General features: G+C 40.9%; 1 protein-coding gene across 1 annotated transcript in view; it reads right to left on the bottom strand.

Annotated features, from left to right (window-relative positions):
• Positions 1-23,006, bottom strand: part of LOC140466622 (uncharacterized) — a 61,383-nt gene that overhangs the window by 37,565 nt on the left and 812 nt on the right. Inside the window, exons 2-6 of the mRNA XM_072562071.1 lie at positions 17,660-17,864; positions 13,012-13,122; positions 11,285-11,474; positions 6,241-6,441; positions 4,416-4,663 (exon numbers count right to left, since the gene is read on the bottom strand). Coding sequence (XP_072418172.1) covers positions 4,416-4,663; positions 6,241-6,441; positions 11,285-11,474; positions 13,012-13,122; positions 17,660-17,864 — 955 coding nt within the window. The remainder of the gene's footprint in view (positions 1-4,415; positions 4,664-6,240; positions 6,442-11,284; positions 11,475-13,011; positions 13,123-17,659; positions 17,865-23,006) is intronic.

Consider the following 23,006-nt stretch of genomic DNA (forward strand, 5'->3'; position numbering starts at 1 on the left):
CTGACCTCAGTTGTTGGTAAGATTTTGGAGTCCATTATGAAGGATGAGATTTCTGAATACTTGGAAATGCATGGTAAAATAGGGCAAAGTCAGCATGATTCCATCAAGGGGAGATCATGCCTGACCTATCTGTTGGAATATTTTGAAGAGCTAATGAGCAGGTTAGACCAAGAAGAGCCAATCTTTTCTGAACCCTTTCAAGTTTCACAATATCCTTCCAATAGGAAGGAGACCAGAATTGTACACAATATTTCAAAAGTGGCCTAACCAATGTCCTGTACAGTCACAACACGACCTCCCAACTCCTGTACTCAATACTCTGACCAATAAAGGAAAGCAAACCAAATGCCTTCTTTACTATCTTATCTACCTGCGACTCCACTTTCAAGGAACTATGAACCTGCATACCAAGGTCTCTTTGTTCAGCAACACTCTCCAGGACCTTACCATTAAGTGTATAACTCCTGCTCTGATTTGCTTTACCAAAATGCAGCAGCTCACATTTATCTAAATTTGAACTCCATCTGCCGTTCCTCGGCCCATTTGCCCATCTGGTCAAGATCCCGTTGGACTCTAAGGTAAAAGTCTTCGCTGTCCACTTCACCTCCAATTTTGGTGTCATCTGCAAACTTACTCACTATACTTCCTATGTTCATATCCAAATCATATGTATAAATGACAAAAAGCAGTGGACCCATCACCATTCCTTGTGGTACACCACTGGTCACAGGCCTCCAGTCTGAAAAGCAACCCTCCACCACCACCCTGTCTCTCATCTCGAGAGGACTAGAATATAAAAGCAAGGATGTACTTCTGAGGCTTTATAAGGCTCTGTTCAAACCACATTTAAAGTACTGTGAGCAATTTTAGGCCCCATACCTCAGGAACGATGCACTGGCCCTGGAGCGGATCCAGAGAAGGTTCACAAGATAGGTCCCAGAAAGACTTAACATATGAGGAACATTTGAGGACTTTGGGACTATACTCGATGGAGTTTAGAAGGATGAGGAGGGATCAGATTGAAACTTACAGAATACTGACCAGCCAGGACAGAGTGGACATTGAGAAGATGTTTCTATTAGCAGAAGAGATAAAGATCGAGCCTTAGAGTAAAGGGAAGGCGGTTTAGAATGGAGAGTGGTGAACCTGTGGAAATCATTGCCACAGAAGGTTGTGGAGGCCAGATCATTGAGTATATTTAAAACAGAGATCAATAATTTCTTGATTGCCAAGGGGATCAAAGATTACAGGGACAAAGTGGGAAAATGGGGTTTTGAAACCTATCAGCCATGATTGAATGGCAGAGCAGACTCGATGGGCCAAATGGCCTAATTTCTGCTCTTGTGTTTTATGATCTTGTGGTCTAATAGCATTAAAGTCCTTTGAATGGAAATAAAATATTTTATGTTTAAATGCAATGCTGAGATTTTCACCCTAGGAAGGTTTCTGGTCCATTCCTTAACCTGTATCTAATCACAAAGGTTAAACAGCTGTACCAGCTCACATTGCCCCTTAGTTAAAGGGAATTCTTCTTCAAATTACTGCACAAGGGACCTCACTCTACGCAAGTGATCACAGGTGAGAACAGAAGTGGGTTTGGCTACAAACATTCACTAAGCTCAAAATTGAGTAAAGTATCAGTGGACCACTATCATCAAAAAAAGGGAGTATAGGTGGGAAAATGGAGAAAATTATGGACATTTTAATAGATGTGAATATGCATAGACATGAAACGCATTTGCACAATTAAAGTACAGAAACACTTTTCTCAACTAGGAGGAAAGAAGAAAAGTCTGAAATCCAAAAGTAAAAATAAAAGCATTCCAGAAAATGGGCAACAAACTAATCAATACTAAATAAAAACAGATTAGCTTTTCATTGTCAGTTCAAACTTTGGCATCAGGCATACACCAGCCATCTGCACCATCATGGCACATCTCTGATGCACTTACAATATGGTTTTGCACTTCTGTGCTGCACTTTGAAGCATACTAGTACTTATCACTGTAATTCTGCTGCTAGGACAAGTCAGGCATTCATCTCATAGACTCAACGAGGGGCAATTTACATCTCCTTGCTCACACTCTTGCTGCTCACTCACATTATGCCTGCTTGGATGCTCACAGCATCACAGCTTTTCCTTGTCTTTCCATACCTTGCCTTTTTGTGCCATCTCAGCTAGAGATCGTACTTTTGTCGTGCTTGTGCAGACACAAGCCAGGCAGCTGGTTGTTGTCAGCAATGATCAGTCAAATGGGAAGACATGTTGTTGTACTTCACTGTGCTACATCAATCTATGCCTGCAGTATGAGCCATCAATTTACATAGCAAACACAGAATGTGCTTTAACCAAATAGGCTTGTCTCAACGTCTAATGGAATTGTCCTCAGTCAAGACAAGGAAAATAGCCCCCAGTCACAGGGTTCCAGCACAGTAAAGGGGAACATCCACTCTCAGTCCATGGGGTTGGACATGGTCATTCAGCTATTTTGGGCTGTCAAGTTCACAGGATCTATGTCATAAAAATCAGAGGAATCAGGCACTGTCATCCTATGGGTTAAGTGCTGACCAGTTCATAGAGTCATGCTAAGGCAGTGGGAGAGCTGCACACAACAGTCAGGGGTCTGGTCACTTATCCTTTGGGCTGTCCATCCAGATTGGGAAAGGGGATGAGCCACAATCAATCCTGGAGGTCTGTCCACTCAAAGTCAAGAAGGTGTTATTAGGGGTCAACTGTGGGAATTTGAGTTTGCATTCTGGGGTGCAAAGAGGATAACAACTTTGAAGGGGGTTGCAACATATAAAGGGAAGATGATACAGCATGTGAGGGAAAGAGGTAATGTGATGGAGGGTCATCATCAGTTAGCACTACCTTGATTTCGATGATGGGACAGTGTACTATGCCTGGGGTTGAGATGGTAAATAAGGAAATGAACAGTTAAATAAATAAGTTAGATTGAAATGTGGAGGTAAAGCCAGTGGTTCAAATCTCAGTCTTAACCAGTGCTATAGCTCAATGACCCTTTCCCAACACTCATTTCCTCCTAGTCCATTGGTTAGTTATTTATCAGGATTGCAAATATACTCATCCCATTGAATCATATTCAATGTTACAGGCAATTTAACAATGGGATTAGTGTATTTGCAGTCAGAGAAGGATGCATAAAGCAGCACTGCTCAATCTCAAGTGTCTGAATGGACTATTCCAGGAATGGAATAGATTCAAAACCTTTATAAGATTCATAACAAAATATTACAAAAGAAGGGAAGTGTAAGAATGAAGACAAGATAGATCAATAGATCAACAGTTGAGGAGGGGTGGACACCTTCAAAGTGATGTGCAAAAGAAACAAAAGTGATGTGAGAAAAGCGAGATTCAAGTGAAGCATTCAAGAGGACATTGGATGATTACTTGGAAAGAAATCACAAAGAAGGGTATGGAGAAACGGCAGGAGATTGGCATTATGTAATGATGCTCGTGCAGAAATGATCGACCAAGGCCTTCTGCTAACTTGTAACAATTCTGTCATTCTGTGACATCAAACTTGGGTTTTCAAACTCTGTGAAATGAAGGAAAAACTGAGAGGAGTTGCACAGTTTCACAATTAAATTTATAAAGGAGTTGATCGGTCAGCAGTGAAGAAGTATTTCTATTTGTAGGAGATCAATACTAGAGATTGTAAATGTATAATGTATGAGTCATGATAAATCCAATAAGGAATGCAGGAGAAACCTTTTAGCGAGAGCAGTTGCAATGTGGAATTCATCATCATAAAGAGTATGTCAAGCAAATAGTACAGCTACACCTAATGGGAAGCTGCATTAACACACGGACAGAAAGAAATTATAATAGCATTAGATGAAGGGAGTTGGGAGGAGGTTTGTTTGAAGCATAAATGTGGATCAGTTGGGCTGAATGGCTTGCTTCTTTGCTGTAAATTCTTTTAATTCTAAGTAATTTTGAAGTACTTAGAAGGAATGCATTTGAATTGATGCAATCAATCTTTATTTCTACATGGCAAAGCAGGGTGTAAGTGTCTTTGGAGCGTAAACTAAACAAGAGGAGAAGGTTCAGAGAAGCAATTTGACCTTGGTGGTATCAATAAAATCAAGATTGACTATAAATGAGATTGGAGGCTAGAGATGAGTCAATAACCATTTATCAACCTATTGTAAGTGCAAAACAGGGATCTGAAGCTTCTCCCAAGATACATGTTGATTATTTAATCATTAATGGATTTGACTTTATAGAAAGTTAAATGCTTTGGAGCAGTAAAGAATTATTTGGTACAAAAGACATAAGTCAACTTCTTGGAGCAAGTTTCAAGGAAGTGGGAGCTCTGAGAGTTTAATTTCTGATCACAGAGTAAAAGTATTAATAAAGAAGTACGGTTGCAGTGCAAGTGTTTACTTACAGTATCTTGCTGTGAAGGTAATGTATGGCACTTTCAGTTTCACTTCGTTTCTCTTGCATTTTGCTCTGTATCGCCAATCGTGCTTTCTCTTGCAGGTCCTCCTTTGTCTGCATTTGTACATCTACATGTGGTGCAAACAGTGACCCATATGTATACTGATCTCTCAGGAGAACACTGTCCAGAATTTCAGTTGTAGTGGATTGCCTGAAGGCTGTGCTGTAGCCTTTGTCTTGGGTTAAGGGATTGCCCTAAGCAAGAATTTTAAATACATCTGTTATGTTCTATTTCTGCAGCAAAACAGTTTCAGAAGAATATCTAAATTTCACAGGGCTTTTGCCACTGTATGGCAGTCATTTTGCTTACAAGGTATTCACAGGAACATTCACTGGTCGAGATCATAGCAAGGCTTGAGTTAGTTCTGGGTGCTATCTCTCCTTGTCTTTCTTTTTGATGCATCTCTTATTCCTGTAGCTGGGAATAAGAAACTCCTACCCACATTTTCATAGATGGTATAGAATTCACAGCAATCAAATAGGCTGTTTGACCCAGCTGATCTATGGTAGTATTTATGCCCCACATTATCCTCTTCACATCCCTCTTCGACTAACCCTATCAACTTTAACCCTGATTTGGAGATGCCGGTGTTGGACTGGGGTGTACACAGTTAAAAATCACACAACTCCAGGTTATAGTCCAACAGGTTTAATTGGAAGCACACTAGCTTTCGCTCCGAAAGCTAGTGTGCTTCCAATTAAACCTGTTGGACTATAACCTGGTGTTGTGCGATTTTTAACTTTAACCCTATAATCTTCTATTCCTTTCTTGTTCAAGTATTTACCTAACTCCCCCTTAAATGTACCAAAAGCTATTTGTCTCAAATACCCAATGTGGCCATATGTTTCTCTTTAATTCCTTTTTTTAATTTATTAATGACTTCCTTAAGTTTTGTGATCCTTAGTTTTAGAAATCTCACATAACTAGAAACATTTCCTCGATGCTTACTGTATCAACCCCTTCATAAATTTATAGTTTTCTATTCTTTTTCATCTTAGCGAATCACTTGTTCTTTTGAAATATCCTGAGTTGATGTGAGATCACACTCGAACACGTAGTACATAAACAAGTACATCATCCACAAGATTACAGAGGACAGAGAGTGTCAGTGTAGTATCTTTAAACATTAACAGCTAATGTGGCATAGACATTTGTTCCCAAACAGATCATTACAGCTCAGTGCAGAAAGTTGTTTCTCAAGTGATTGGCAAGAAAACTTGAAATGTATGTCTGTGATAAAATTCAACTCCAGATTGACACAGCTTTTAGATGGTCACTGTCTGCCTCTCTTCTGCGGTCCCTCCAAATCTGAATGACTTGGAGAAGGAGCATGTGGTACTTGTTGGACTTGCATAACTACTGGGCACTGCAAGGACTGGACTGTTGACTAGACAGAGATTTTTAATAAACATTTTGTTAAAACAAAATGGCTATTTGAGTGCTCCTACTTCTTCATACTTAACATACAGAGACTGCTACCTCAGTAGATAGATTCTGACCTTTATGTTCTGACCAAGATGTATTCCTACTGCAGGATGTTGGTTAACAGTTATGATAATAATTTTGACATCGCACGAGTGTAAACTAGTTGTTGGGAACACAGGGATACAGCAGTGGGCCAGTCAGCAGCTTTAGCCTGTTCCATGTGGTCAGGCCATTCTACACTATCTCTTGTTTGTATTTCCATGGATTTCACCAAATTTCCCAAAATTTAACCTAAGAAGCAAGATTCGTGGAATAAAAAACTCTGAAGGAAGGTAACTATCTTTACTTTGAGTTTCAGCTTCTTTAGTCTCCTCAGGCTTCCGAGAACATGCACAGTGTCAGTGAGGGAAAGAACCGTGTTGTCTGAAGCATCAAGAACACACAGCCGCAAGTTGCTGGACAAGGGCAGTAAGCTGCAGATTTGGTTACCCTGAATGTACAGTTCGCAGAGTTGGGGAACATGCTGAGCGCCTTCTAGGGACTCCAACTGAAAATGATTAAACGTACAAAACAGTCACATTTGATTAAAGCACATGCACAAGGTAGGGAGACTAGAAATTATATTAAAATAGAGACAAAAGTAGAAATTGCTGGAAAAGCTCTGCAGGTCTGGAAGCATCTGTGGAGAGAAATCAGAGTTAACTTTAGTATGTTAAAATACATTGAGATAGATGAAAATTACAGTACTGACTAGATAATTCATAGGATCAAAGAATAATAACAACACAGAATAAGGCAATTGGGCCCATTTTGTCCTTGTCATCTCTCTGTAAGAGCAATTTAGTTAGTCTCACTCCACCAGTCATTCTCCATAGTCCTGCAAATGTTTTCTCTTCAAATAATTACCCAATTCCACAAAGCCACAATTCAATCTGGCTCCACGACTCTCAGACTCTGAGTTCCTGCACTTTATCACCGTAGTCAGCAATACCACTTCTATCTTGCCATTTAAGGCAGACATGAAGGCAAGAAGCTTGTCATGATTATAAACAGTACTCAGTCAAGTCGGGGGCACAGTAAGTTAAATGAAGCCTCCAAAGACCGTCCAGGGACTTTGACATCGACAGTCAACTGCTCAGGGTGGTCAGATTCAGAATGGTCTTCACATAAGAGGTGAGGAGTTGAATATTGGACAATTCGTCACCCGTTTTCAATCATTCTATCGTAAGATGCTTTTCTTCTGGAATTCAACAGAGGCAGGTATCAAGAAAAATGAAAGAAGATAGCACGGCTGTTACCTTTGGTGCAAGTGGAATTTTATTCCAAGTGAGTGATTGGGTAACACAGATGACAGGTAGGATTAATGTGGGGTGGGTATAGCGTGAGTGAGAGAAGATATTACAGGAAATAATGAGAATGGTGCAGCATGAGCCTCAGTGTGAGGTGGGTATAGTAGCAGAAATAGAGTGAATGTGAGGAATCAGAAAGAAGATGGTACCACTTACACTGATGGAGTGACCTTCTTCCTAAAGTGTTTGGCATTCCTTTAGATGACTGAGATGGCTTAAATCCAGTTGGAAACCTCAGAAAAGACTGGCATGGTCTGATTTTGTGGTCTAGAATGCTGGGGAAAGAGAAAATCCTGCTTCTGCCTAACCTCATCCAGTAAGACTTGCAGGTCCCTCTCAGCAAAACAGTACACAATATTTGTTGTCCCTTGCTGTATTTTTCTGTTTGCTGAACATAAAAGAATCTTACATCCTTTTCATCTGATCAGAGATTCTCTCTCATGAACACACTGATCCCATTCTCCATCATCTGCACTGCTCCATCTTCTATTCCTTTCACCTATCCCTCATAAATGTCAAACATCCTTTGATATTCAGTTCCCAGTGCTGGTCACTCTGCAGCCACAAGTAACATACCCTCTTATTCAATCTTTCATTCACGCAGATGTGGCAGACAGCAGAGCCTAGATCTGACTTGTTGGTTGTGTGATTGCTTAGCCCTACGTATCATTTGCTGTTTATGCTGTTTGGCATGCAAGTAATCCTGCTTTGCATCTTTATTGGGTTGACACTTCATTTTTAGCTGTGCCTGATCCTACTTCTGGGAAGCCCTCTTGCACTCTTCATCAGAGCAAGGTTGATCTGATGGGTAGATGATAATGGTAGAGTGCCAGACCATGAATTTACAAATTCAGGTTCAATACATTTCTGTTGTTGTTGATGGCCCACAGTTCCTCAAAGATGCCCAACTTTGCATTGTTAGAGATGTATAATATTGAACCCATTTAGCAAGATGGCAGTCCATACAATTCATTGGAGGATATCCTCACTGTAAAGATGGGAGAGAATCTTCACAAGAACTGTGCAGTGGTTACTCTTACCACTATCATCGTGGATGGACAGGTAGATTGATGAGGATAAGGATAGGTCAGGAATGGTGATGGTTTTGGTGGTGTATGTAAAATTGTTTACATGGTATGAATCTAAATGACTTTTCTATGGGAGGTTATACAGTTGAGTTCCATAAACATGTAGGAGTCTGGAGTTACATACAGGCCAGACCATGTAATGGTAACAGATTTCCTTCACTAAAGGGCACTAGTGAACATGTTTCATTTTATTACAATGATTTCATGATTTATCAATTTCATTTCATTTCCATCAATTGTCACATTAGACTTTGAACCCAATGTAACCATCATTAGCCTGGGCCTCTGAATTGCTAGTCCAGATATTACCACTAATCGTTGCTTCCTCTTCAGGAACACAGGCTTCAAAGCGTAATAGAACAAAGAACTGTGGGTGCTGCAGATCTGAAAAAAAACTGTTCTGATGAAGAGTCACTGGACCTGAAACTGTAACTCTGCTTTATTCCCGTAAGTGCAGGCAAACCTATTGAGTTTTATGGAAGTTATTCTGGCAGTTATGTAGTTAACTTAGTGTTGTAATGCATGCCTGGGATCATATTACAGGGCTCCAGTAACAGATAATGGTAGTGCATTGTGATAGGCTAGTTAAATCACTGGTAGATGAGCTAATGCTGAAGATGATAGTGGTGTAATGTGATAGGTTAAGTGTATTGTACGGAACCAGTGTGGCAGATGATGATTAGCCTAGAAAGACAAAGCAAGCAAGCATGATTGGTTAAGCTAATGTTATCGGACAAGTGCGGGAACAACAACTGTATAAACTGCAGAAGAACAAAGAGCTTGTTGGCAGTCAGGGAAGATATTTTTCTGGCTATGACAGCTTTAATTTTGCGAGATTAAACTTTAATTTTGTAAGGGTTTTCTGCATCTCCTGGTAATTTTTTATAGAACATTGAGTAATTCTTCCACAACAAGTTATTCCAGTATTTCTGTTTTTGACTTCAAAGTATTGTGGAGCTTGAGGGAGAATTAGGTTTTATTGTCACATGTAATCAAGTACAGAAGTACAAGAGTACAGTGAAAAGTGTACAAAGTCGCTGTTCGCTGGCACCACCTTAGGTACAAAAACTTATTTTTTAAAAGACCATCTTAGATACTGAAATAACTGCACCAAGACGAGTATCCAGTCACCTAGCCACCCTTTATTTAATTGTGCACGGTACACTGGCTTTGGCCAGCTAGCTCAGAGTCAGTTCCCTGAACTGAGGAAATTCTAAATCCTCTTGTTATATTAGTCGACCAGGGTTTCTTCATTGGCCCAAGTTAACCCCATTCAAGGATCTCATAGTGAACAAGATCCATCTGGTTCCAAGAAAACAGATACAAAAACCAAAACAACCATCTAAAATACAAAAGCAGAATTTTTAAAAAATCACAAGCACAAGTACAAAAACAACAGAACCAAGAGAAAACAGAAAATCCCAGATCCAAATACCATAACTCCGTACGATAGTCCCTCCTCAAAGCTTTGGGTCTCAGTGCTACTGTTGCCGCAGGCCCTTAGAACCCGCTCCCACAGGCCCTCGGAGCTCACTCCACTGCCACCCTCGGCCTTCAGAATTTGCTCCCACTGCCACTGCAGGCTCTTGGACTCACACCAGCTGCCACTGGAGGTGCTTGTAGCTCACTCCAGCTACTGCTGCAGCGCCTTGGACCTCACTCGTACTGCCACCGCAGGCCTCCGAAACTCACTCCCACAAGCCCTCGGAACTCGCTCCTGCAGGCCCTCGGACCCCGCTCCTGCAGGCCCTCGGACCCCGCTCCCGCAGACTCTTGGAACTTGCTCCTGCAGGCCCTCGGAACCCTTCCCGCAGGCCCTTGGAACCCCCTCCCGCAGGCCCTCCGTCCCCGCTCCTGCAGGCCCTCGAATCCCGCTCCCACATGCCCTCGGAACCCCCTCCCGCAGGCCCTCCGTCCCCCCTCCCGCAGGCCCTCGAATCCCGCTCCCACATGCCCTCGGAACCCCCTCCTGCAGGCCCTTGGAATTCATTCCTTTACCGCTGCAGGCCCTTGGAATTTGCTCCTTGAATCTGTTGCTGCCGCTGCTGAATCCTGGCACATACTGACCTAACTTGCTGCTACCATTCTGTTCTTGCTCTCGCCAATACCCCGCCAAAGATACCGCACAACTTCAAATGAAAAAAATGAGCAAAAGTAATAGAAAAAAGAAAAATGGAAAAAGAAATAAAAGTAGATGATAGCAGAGGAGCCCCGGGTTCAGCAGCTCGAACACTGTGCTGCCACTGCATTGCCATGTTGAGTCAAATTGAATGAGATGTTTGTTCACAGAGGTAGAAAGTTGAAGCGTTTCCAGGACACAAGACTGAGGAACATTGGACTTCTAATGTTTTAAAAAATTAATCTATTTTTCCAATTAACTTCTTTAAAGGTGTAAAGAGATTAAACATGTAATCTAGAGATTACATATCACTAGAGCAAGTAAAACTCGAAACCAAGTCTCCTGGCCTGATGGGGGAGGGGGGGGCACTACTCTGCCCAAAAGAGGGTGCCTAATAACATTGAATTGTAGAATCATGAAGTACCATAGGATCCCTACAATGCAGAAAGAGGCCATTTGGCCCATTGAGACTGCACTGGCTCTGTGAACAGCATCCCACCCAGACTAAGCCCCTTACCCTACCCCTGTAATCCCGCTTTTACCATGGTTAATCTACATAGACTACACATCGCTGGACATAATGGACAGTTTATCATGGCCAATCCACTTAACCTGCACATCTTTGGGCAGTGGGAGGAAAACTTAGCATGTGACAGAAACCCACACTGACATGAGGAGAACATGCAAACTCCACACAGTCACCTGAGGCTGGAATCAAATCCAGGTCCCTGGCACTGTAAGGCAGCAGTGCTAACCACTGAGCCAACGTGCCATCAGACTTTTATGGCATAACCACAATGTTAAGCAGCTGGAAGCTGGTCACTAAAGTGTTACCTGGTTGCCACTGAGGTGCATTTCAGTCAGGCTGTTGAGAAAGGGAAGGTTGGCAATGCTCTTGATCCGGTTGTATGAGAGGTTCAGAACTGTCAGACCTTTGCAGTTTTCTAATCCTTGGAGAGTTTCAACCTCATTGTGTGCTAGGTTCAAAATCATCAGGAGAGGTAAAGCACTGAGCCATGAAATACTGCAAAACATAACATACACATCCATCAAGAGAGAGAGAATAAACTTCAACAATTGATGATGAAGTACAAAATGATGTTATTAATTTAATTGGCAATTTTCCATTTAGTGATAAAAATTGGTCTTGGGCAGTACTGCAAAATGGATTGTGCCACATTGCCTGCCATAATATGACCAGCATTTAATGCTACTGACTTCAATTAAAAGCCTATAGACTCTGAGAGAGAGATTTAATGGCTCAAGTTTGAGATCACATGAGAAAGGGAATGAAGAGTACAATAAGGTGTTTCCTGAATTCAACCCAGTAAATATCCAGGAAGGACAAATGGCATCCAAAAATTGCGATGCTTGTACTTGCAAGCCAATTCTGCAGCAATTAACAAGCGAAAGGTGCATTTAAATAATAATTGATTACTACCTTTATTGCATAGTGAAGGGCGGTTTATTTGCAAGACTGAAACTGTTAGCTTAACACACTATCCTAGCATGGGTAGAATCCCTAAATCTTTCAGTTGTCATTTTTACTACCCTTTGAAATAGCCCTTTAATTCATAGCATCATTCAGCATAAAAGTCATTCCAACTATGAAGCCTGTGTCAGCTTTTTGAAAGAGCTATTCAATTAGTCTCATGCACCCGGCCTTTGCCCTGTATATTGTTCCTTTTCATGTAACTACCCAACACCCCCATGAAAATTTTTCAGGGAGTGCATTCCGGATTATAGCACATCGCTGCATAACGTAATTTGTATCATCTCCCCTCTGGTTCATTTGCCATTTTCCTTAAAAATATATCTTCTGGTTATCAATCCTCCTGTTTGTGCAAATAGTTAACTCCCAACTCATTCTATCAACCCCTCACACGAATCCTTTGAGAATAAAGCCTTTTTTATATTCATTTAGTATCTGACAGTAGTAATTTGAAGAACAAGGATCTCATGCATATGTCACTTAGTCCATCAATCACACTCCTTCCCCAAAACCTTTCCCCCACATATCTAAATTTTGCAGAATCTACAAAATCGAAAATAAACCATTTGAGGAGTTAACCTTCTAGTGAAGTTTTTCCCTGAGACTTAGAGTGATCTAACGAGACATTAGGCTCCCAGTTGAATATTCTAAGTTATATTAAGCAATCCTAATTATTTCAGAATTCCTTTCACTCACTTCCAAACATTTTCAAGGTGGGACTTGTCTGTAGGTTGTCTGCTCAGAACTATTCATTGTCACTCTTTTATCAACTTGTTCTATACTGTTGTTGTGTCACAGTTTGAGGACTGCAGATGCTCTGGCTAATTCAAGGACCAATCAATGATGATTAGACTAAAATAATGCTGTAATCTGTCATCATCAAGAGAGCAAGTTTCGAATAAAAACATAGTGTGTAAGGCTTTCCAAATACAACTCATCACCGTTTTACCTCTTTGATTCAGGAAGGAAATAATCAGGAAGGGAATAACAAAAGGAAATCAGTAGAAAGGGAAGGTTAAGAGGCCTTGATAGAAACATACTGAAGATTATCAATGAAACTGACACTTACCTACAAATAGAATTGAGCGACACATTCAGCTCACGCAAGTTCACAAAGGGACACAGGCTCTCAAACTGTAGTTCTTTCAATTCATTTAAAGAGATGTTTATTTTTAAAATCCTATGTTGTGAAGAGAATGAGGCATGCAAATCATTTTCATATTGTAATTGGTTTTGTACATTTTGAGTCCAGCCATTCTGAAGCCTCATTTAGAAACCTTGCAAAGAAAGGGCCTGCTGAGAAACCAGGCTGTTTGACAATTTATATCCACTGAAAACGAAGCATCTAAGGGGCATATTTTCACTAACAAGGCACCTCTATAAAGGCCATTGCATGCACTATTTCAGCTCGTTGAAGTTGGGAAAGCTGAGGGTCTGAAGAAGTTGGGCTTACTAGCCCAGGAAGTGGTTAGGAGGTGGACAAGTGCTAAGACAGGCTAGCTAAAAAGTGCACCTTGGCTCTCTTGGACATTGGTTCAATTATATAAAAGGTTGCAAGGCCTTCAAGGCTTCACCTCTCACACACCTTCACCCCCTCATATTCCTGATGTCACCTTCATGTCTCCCCGTATGTCCACTCATATCCTCCAAAAAACTCACCTGCTATCCAGTATAGACACACCTCAGAAGCCATGTGGCTGAACAAAAAAAAACTTTGAACGTTTTAATAGAGGTCTCACTCAAACATACTTGACAGTGAAAAAAACTGTCATTCGTGAAATCTATTCAAAAAATCTAATTCCTCTCAAGTGGTTGTTCCATTGAAAACTAATGTCTATTTTACTAACTACGTCAAAATCAGCTAAACCTTTATTAATATACTCAAACTATCCAAATATTTATACAGAACTCTGTGGGAGAAGTGCTTCTGGATCTATTGAAAATCAGCCAAGCATTCATAATGAGTTCTGCAATAACAACAAACTTTTGGAAATGTAGATAATGGGGTCTACTGAAATAGCAAAAAGAGAGAAATAAACTAATGCTTCTTTCTAAGTTTCATAAGTGGCCTGTCAATCAATACTCCATTAACATGTAAACATTTATTTTATTCTAAGAGAAGGAAGCAGACTTTTTTCAAATTTAAATGGCTAGAGTTAAAATTGTGTCAGATTATGTCACTTATGTACAGCAGGCAGTGAAGAAAGCTGACCTTCACAACAAGAGGAATTGAGTATAGAAGCAACGAGGTCCTTCTGCAGCTGTACAGGGCCCTGGTGAGACCGCACCTGGAATATTGTGCACAGTTTTGATCTTCAAATTTGAGGAAAGACATTCTGGCTATTGAGAGAGTGCAGCGTAGGTTCACGTGGTCAATTCCTGGAATGGCGGGACTATCTTACGCTGAAAGATTGGAGTGTCTGGGCTTGATTATGCTTGACGGTTGAGAGGGGATCTGATTGAGATGTATAAGGTTATTAAAGGATTGGACACTCTGGAGGCAGGACGCATGTTTCCGCTGATGGGTGAGTCCCGAACCAGAGGACACAGTTTAAAAATAAGGGGTAGGCCACTTAGAACAGAGTTGAGGAGAAACTTCTTCACCCAGAGAGTGGTGGGTATATGGAATGCTCTGCCCCAGAAGGCTGTGGAGGCTAAATCTCTGGATACTTTCAAGAAAGAGTTGGATAGAGCTCTTAAGGATAGTGGAATCAAAGGTTATGGGGATAAGGCAGGAACAGGATACTGATTGAGGATGATCGGCCATGATCATAATGAATGGTGGTGCTGGCTCGAAGGGCAGAATGGCCTACTCCTGCACCTATTGTCTATTGTCTATTAAGTAGACCTTAAATCCACCCTTTACAGGTTTTTATGCATCCTCCATAGAATCATGATTCCATGCAGGCTCAAGAGGATACTGAATAAGTACAAAACAAAAGGCAGTATTCTGAAGGGTGTTAAGGAACTAAGAGACTTGGGTGTACATATACATAAATCAAGAAAGGTGGCAGGACAGGTAGAGAGAGCTGTCAATAAAGCATACAGTAGACCGGGCTTCATAAATAGGACTTAAGAGTACAAGAAGAGGGAGGGTGTAATGAACTTATGTCAGACACTGGTTAGATTTTAGATGGAGTATTGTGCATAGGCATAGGCACCATATTTCAGGAAGGCTATTAACGCATTGAAGACAGTGCAGAAGAGCTTACCAAGAATGATTCAGTGGATGAGACATTTCAGCAATGAAGAAAGATTCGGAATTTCAAATATATGAGAAGGAAGAGACAGACCCAAGTGAACATAGTTCTCTTAGAGATTGAGGCTGGGGAATAATAATGGGGACCCAGAAAATGGCAGAATTAAATAAATACTTTGTCTCAGTCTTCACAGTAGAATATTTGAAATGCACTTCAAAATTATTAAATAATCAAGTAGCAAAAGGAGGAGAGGAAAGAAGCACAATAACTCTGACAAGAGAAAAAAGGTGCTGGCAAAACTAATGAAGCTAAAGACTAATAAGTCATCCTGATTTTATGGATTACATCCTAATACATTAAAAGAAGTAGCTTCAGAGATAGTGGGTGCACAGTAGGGACCTTCCAAGAATCCATAAATTCCAGAAAAGTTCTAGATAGTTGGGAAACTGCCAAAGTAACACTTTTGTTTTCAAAGAGGAGACAAAACCAGGTAACAATTAGTCAGTTTGCTTAACATCTGTGATTGTAAGTTTGTTAGTCTTTTAAAATAAACAATATTATAGCAGGTTGTTTAGAAATACATCATATGATCAATCAGAATCAACATGTCTTCATGAAGAGGAAATCATGCCTGACAAATCTATTGGAATTATTTAAGAAAGTAATAAGTAGAAGAGATAAAGGGGAAATAACAGATGTCATATATTTGGATTTTCAGGAGGTGTTGATAAGGTATCACACATTAGGCTACTTAATAAGTAAAGAGCTCATGATGTTAGACGTTGTATATTAGTGTGGATAATGGTTTTGCTAACTATAGAAGACTGACAGTTGGGATAAGGGGCATGTCAGAATGGCAAACTGTAAATAGTGGTGTGCCACATGGATCTGACTATTACCTTCCCAGTTACCTTGCTCCCACTCCCACCTTACTATTTATCTCCCAGCACCCCCACTCCCAATTCCTGATGGGGCTTGTGCCCGAAACGTCAATTCCCCTGTTCCTCAGATGCTGCCTGACCTGCTGTGCTTTTCCAGTGCCACATTTTTCAATTCTGATCTCCAACATCTGCAATCCTCACTTTCTCTCTGCCACAGTGATCAGTGCTGAGGCTGCAATTATTTACAATACATATTAATAATTCAGATGAGGAAAGTAAATATACAGTTGACAAGTTTACAGGTGACATAAAAATAGATGGGAAGGCACCTAGTGAAGTGGCACAAAGAGTTTTCAGAGGGATACAGACCAATTAAGCAAGTGGGCAAAAACTTGACAGCTGGAATATAATATGGTAAAATATGAGGCAATAAACTTTGGCAGGAAGAATAAAGAAGCTGAATATTATTGAAATGGAGCAAAACTACAGAAAGCAGTAGAAGAGAGGGATATGGAAGTCTGCATGCATGAATCACAAAAACTAGTACTCAAGTTCAGTCATAGGGAAAGCAAATGGAATGTTGGCAGGAAAGTGGAGTTGAGCATTATCAGATCAGTCATGATGGCACTGAATGGCATCACAGATACAATGGGCTGAATGGCCTACTCCTGCTTCTACATTTTATGGTCTTAAAATCTTATGGACTGTTTTCCTTTGACTGGAGAGGCTAACAGGAGATTTGATGGCGATTTCGGACAAGTTGGACCGAAGGGTCTGTTTCCGTGCTGTACATCTCTGTAACTCTATAATGGTTCTGGTCACATCTGGGAATACAAAGACGCTAATACCACACATAAACAGAGTGAGCTCCAGGGAACAGTTTTAAAGTGTTTTGCAAAAGAAGCAAAGGTGAGGTGAGAAAATGTTTTTACACAAAACTTGTAGTTAGCATATGGAATGCACTGCCTGGTAGTGTGGTGGAGGCAGGTTCAATTGAGTCGTTTAAGAGGGAAAACTGGATGATTATTTAAAGAGAAACAATGGGCAGAGTCAGGGGGAAAAGATGAGATTGTCAATAAGTGAAAACCCTCAGAGGGCAGTGCAGAAATGATGGGCTGAGTTACCTCCTTCTGCACCATAACAAGTCTGTGATTCTGTGATTAGGTCAAGTACATCTTTCCCTGTTTGTTTCTTCATCACCTGACACTGACATGACTCAGCTATCCTGTCCTAAAGTTCCCAGCACTTAGCCTCATCCAAACAGTTCAGTTTTGCATAGTGTGAGGAAGATGTATTCAGTTACAATTACTAAGGCATGTTTTTCACACAAATTATTACATGAGTATGAGAACCTTATATTGAAATATAACAGATGGGAGAGTGTGAGCTTAAAATAAAATCAAAATTGAATAATTATTCACAAGGAAACCCTGTCAACTGGAAGATTAGGTCCATAATTATAATTACTAAATTAATTGGTAACTCTTTCTGTGACTTGTAAAACAACAAGGCTTCTGCTGCGACATTTATTGGTTAGTGGATAGATCCGTTGCAAGGTGTGACAGCTATCCTATTGTTCAAAAATCAATTAATAGAGCAAAATGGATCTCTTTACGGTCCCGGAGTACAAATATACCTGTGGGCTTTTACTCCAAACATAAAATTAAACACTAGATCTTTCAGATGAGACATTTTCATGTCAAGCGTCAAGTATGGCCCCTGTGTATCCACATTCCAGATGAAAGGAATTTTGGTCATTTCAGTGCAATGGTCTTCAACAAAGTGACGCTCAATCACATTTCTAGCCATCGTCAATGAATCTTCAAGTTCTTGTTTTCTAGCTGAAAAGAAAGTACACGTTAACTGATAGGAATTTATACATGAGTTGGTGGTATAATGGTTATATCACTGACGTAATAAAGCAAAGGCATAAAAAAATGCTCTCAGGATACTGGTTTACATCCAAGCATGGTAGCTGATGGAATTTAAGTTCAGGTAATTAACAATTCTAGGCTTGATAATTAACCTTGGTAATTGTGACCATGGAACTATCAATGATTATCATGTAAAACTCAATGTGGTTCATAGAACATAGAACATAGAACAATTCAGCGCAGAACAGCCCTTTGGCCCTCAATGTTGCGCCAACCTGTGAACTATTCTCAGCTCGTCCCCCTACACTATCCCATCATCCATGTGCTTATCCGAGGATTGTTTAAATCTCCCTAATGTGGCTGAGTTAACTACATTGGCAGGTAGGACATTACACGCCCTTACCACTCTCTGCGTAAAGAACGTGCCTCTGATGTCTGTCTTAAATCTATCACCCCTCAATTTGTAGTTATGCCCACGTAAAAGCTGACGTCATCATCCTCGGAAAAAGACTTTCACCATCTACCCTATCTAATCCTCTGATCATCTTGTATGTTCACTAATAGTCTTGAAGAGGTGCGCCATCCTTACCGTATCCAGCCTACACTGCAGCTCTAGATCCACAACAATATGTTCACTCTTAACCCCCCTCTGTAATATACTGACAAGCCACTCAGTTCAATGGCAAATAGGATTGGGAAACAAATGCTGTCCTTGCCAGCAACACACACATCCCATTAAAAAATAATAATAAATAGCTATATATTTAACAAGAGATTGAAATCAGAAATAGACTTCTCACGAATGAATGAAGTAGGATGTACATCTGATTATTCATGACCATGAAGATCATAGTTATAGCTTACCATTTTGATTTTAGCTTCGTGCTATTTAGAGAAGGAAAGGGGCATTAGGGTGTTTGAAGACAGTTGATCATGAGGTGAAACTTGCAGGAATATGATCAACCAGATTTGGCAACCCAAAAGAGAGAAAAAATAGTTAGCTGGCTTCCTTCTACTAATCATTATTCAACAGAAAAGACTCACATGCACAGACATTGGGAAGGTTGTTAGTTTATGCACGATGAATGTCAGTTTGGATGGAGGACGTGAGTGCAGCCATTGATGTACAACATATTTTAACACAAGTCTGTAAGTTTAAGAGTGGGAAGGGACAATTAGAATTTAAAAAAATCAAATCAACTAATCAGCAGAATTTAGGCAGTGCCTCATTACACTTTATTCATTTGCATTATGTAGGGGCTTTTTATTTTCTTTATTTTGGGTGTACCAAAATGGGAGAATGACTGCTTTAAACCAAGGACCACAAAAGGAGTTTCTGCAACAAAATAAGTTATGAGAACTCTGTGAGTTGTATGCACAGTGTTGCTTTTTACAAGTAGTCGGAGAACATGTCACACCATGCACTGTTGGTGTGTGTAGAGGAAGATTCACCCAGAGATAGGTTAATGAATGGCAATCTGGATTAGTTGTGGGAGTCATCAACATGACAACAAATCATTGATTGGCTGTTTGACAGCTGAACAGTCAGAGTGCGAGCAATACAGGAGCAGAACCCTCCAGACTGCAACAGAGAAAATGTCCCTCTTTCTTTCTTTTTCTCTCTGCAGTGAAGTGAACAAAACATGGAAGATAGCTAGCTATTCTTTCCTACCATTTACAATAAGCCATTGCCTCTAACCAGTGACTGAAAAACCTAACAATTAGGATTCCAGTTGCCAATGTGTCTGCAGTAAAACACTGAAGGAACTTGGGAGAATAAACTGCTCAGATATCAGAAGGATTTGGAAAGCAAAAGGATTGCCTCATTGACTCCTGTGGACTGATACCGCTGAACTGTGTTACCCCAATATTTTTCTCCATCGGTCACACATTCATGTTTGCTTCTCTGTGTCTGTCTGAATGTGTGTATGGATTTAAGGAAGTTAGAGTTTCAGCTCGTAGAATTATATGTTGACAATTCGTCAGATAGAAAAATTGGAGACTTTGAGTACTTTGACTGACTTCTGCGACAACCCCAGAAATGGCTTGAGTATCAGCACACTTTGCCAAGTAGGTTGTGATTTATTGAAGCTAGCTAAAATGATAATTCTTTGTGAACAATTGACTAATATAATATTTTCTGCTTCAAAGTGTGGCGTCTGCAACAATATGAGTTCCCCAAGATATATTATTTTCCCCATTCTGTTTATTAACAATGCATACAACTATTTCATGATAGTGAAAGTTGTATGTTTACATTTTCACAAAAGACCTTGCCTTCCCAAAACGGTCATAGGCCAATACTGTTCTACAAACAGATAAAACTAAAACAGACATGATCTGTTTACAGAAACTGTTTACAGATAATTACTCTAATCAAGGAGGAGCTGATGAAAGTCATCTGGACTTGAAACATTAGATTGCTTTCTCTCCATGGATGCTGTCTGACTGGCTGTGATCTCCAGCATTTGTTGTTTTTATGGATTGGACCAGCCTACACTTCAGGTCAGGGGTGCTCACTTGCACTATCAGTGCTTGCTCTTTTAGTGCCTAACTGCACCATGTCATTGATCCTTGAAAGTTGAACACTGGCATCTCAATGAAGCAGAAGTAACAGTCAATGACTTAAGAAGAGGCAGATACTGATCAACAGTGACCCAGAACTGTGCTGTGGGAAGTGGAGATAATTGCTTCATTACTTGCTTCAGACCCTCCTTTTTGATGTAACGGCCTTCAGATGGTGCATATGCTGGGGCTGAATGCATGATGAAGACACAATGCTCACGAGCAGAGTGCAGCATGTCTGACTACATGGAGGAGTGTGTGCAGCCTTCATTTGCTCCTCTTGTTTACAATGTAGGACATTGCTTGCAAGACTCACGTGCCCAAACATTTGCTACCTTCTTGAGAACAAGACGACAGGTGCAGGAGGAGAAGGGCTAACAGTTGGCCCAGGAGCAACAACAGACCCCTGTCCAGGACAAGGAACACCCAGCTCAGGAAGAGGTCACAGCTGCATCACCCTTCTGGATTAATTGGGTCCACAGTGGGACCAGAAACTTTCACCCATGACTCTATTTTCTGGAGATAAGCGTGGTGCAGTGTCAATGAAGACTCCTATATCCTATGCTGGATGTTAGAGCAGGACTTGAGGACTCAAAGATTAGAGGCCATTCTCTCCCAGTGGCTCTGAAAGTGACTAACTCTTTCCAGAGAATGACGGGTAGGCTTGTATGGGATCTCTCAGTTGAGCCCCCACAAATGCATCAGGACCGTGACCACTACCAAATGTAGAAGATCAGATTGATGATTTTCTTTCTCGGTGATGAGGTCAATGCTGTAGCCTGAATGATAGGATTTGAAAAAAAAACAGCTGGTTTCCCCCAGGTGCAGGGTGCCACTGACTGTACACATGTTGTACTGTCAGGGCCATGTCACATCACTGCAGAATTCAGCAACTGGAAGCATTACCATTTGATCAACGCCAAGATGATCTTTGATCACTGTTACCATGTCCAGGAGAAATGTGCCTGCTGGCAGCTATCATGACTTCTACATCTTGGAGCACTCTCATGTATCTGCTGTGTTTGAGTGTCCAGGTAATTTGCAAGGTTGGTAACTGGGGTACATGGGATACTGACTGTGAACATCTTACCTACTTATGACATCACCCCAAACTGATGCAAACCGCAGATGTAATGCAGTTTTTTGGCCAGGGCCTTGGTGGAACTGTAAAGAATCAGTTCTGCTGTTTTGTCCAGTCTTGGCGTGCTGCGTTCTGGACAATTGCAGTGAAGGCAAGGTGGCAACATACTGAATACTGAGGATTTGGGGAAATGGGAGCAGTCTTCTGAGGAGAAGAATGAGATTATTGGGAGAGGAAAAGGCTTGCCTGACTCACTTGGCAGTCCAGGGCCTGAGGCAGTTTCACTGGTGGCAGCAACCATTGCCTGGCAATGGCACCACTTGAGAGATGGAATTTCTGTTCCCCTTCCCCAAGGAAGGTCATGAGATTAATCCACCCCATGATTCTCAGCTGTCAGCCAAACAGAAACTGGCAGCTGTCCATTGTCATCAGTACTAGGGAGTGGTGGCAGCTGCCAGTAAGGCACAAACCAGAAGCCCAGCATTAGTGAGGGATCCAGGCCACAAGCAAGAGGGGGGTGGGACAGTGGTCATCAGGTGGGAGTTGCAGGAGATGCATAATGAGATATTGACTATAAGGTCAGGAGGGGCTTTCAGCAACGATCAATCCCCAAAGTCAGGTCCCTTACTAAGGCACTGAATGCCTTAAGATCCTGCAAATATGACAGCACTTGCTTTTCAGGCACCTTGCATGAGACTGCCATATCTTTCAGGTTGAATACCAGTGGTAATGGAAGAGGCCCTTATGTTGGCATTAATTGTCCACTTAAGGACTTTGATTTGCAACATGTTTGGAAAGTTCCACGAGTCTTCTCACACCAGCACTGGGGCAGAGAGGAGCAAGGCAACAATGGTCCTAATCTGGCACCCTCCCACCCTATTAAATGTAACCCCTGCTGCAAAAATGCTTTAGAGGAGGGTATTAAAGTCCTATCTAATTTATCTTCCTCACACCTTGATTTCCTACTTATCTTACTGTTGTCAGCAAATGCAGTTACAATATATTGACAAAGTCATTCATGTGGATTATGAATGGTTGAGACCTGAGCACTGATCCTGATAGCACTCCATTGGTTATCATTTACCCGTTTGAAAATAATTTTTATGTGGCACGATGTGGTAAGTGAAATAGTTTTGTCAAATACAATTTATTTTTCATAAAACCACAATGACTTTCTCTCCTTGTATTATGATTTTTAACATGTCCTGCTACTGTCTTCTCAATTATGGATAACAGCATGTTCCTAATGACAAATGTTAGGCCTTTAGTTTCCTACTTTCTTCCTCCCTCCTTCCTTGAACAGAGATGTTACATGTATAGTTTTATAAATCACTTTGGTCTTTCCAGAATCTGGAGCATTTGGAAGATAATGATTCACAAGTTCACTACTTCTGGTGCTACTCCTTTTAAGACCCAAGGAGGCATGCCATCAGGTGAAGGGAACTTGTCACTCCCCAGTTCCA

Source organism: Chiloscyllium punctatum, chromosome 44 (genome assembly GCF_047496795.1).
Source record: "Chiloscyllium punctatum isolate Juve2018m chromosome 44, sChiPun1.3, whole genome shotgun sequence".
NCBI classification, from domain to species: domain Eukaryota; kingdom Metazoa; phylum Chordata; class Chondrichthyes; order Orectolobiformes; family Hemiscylliidae; genus Chiloscyllium; species Chiloscyllium punctatum.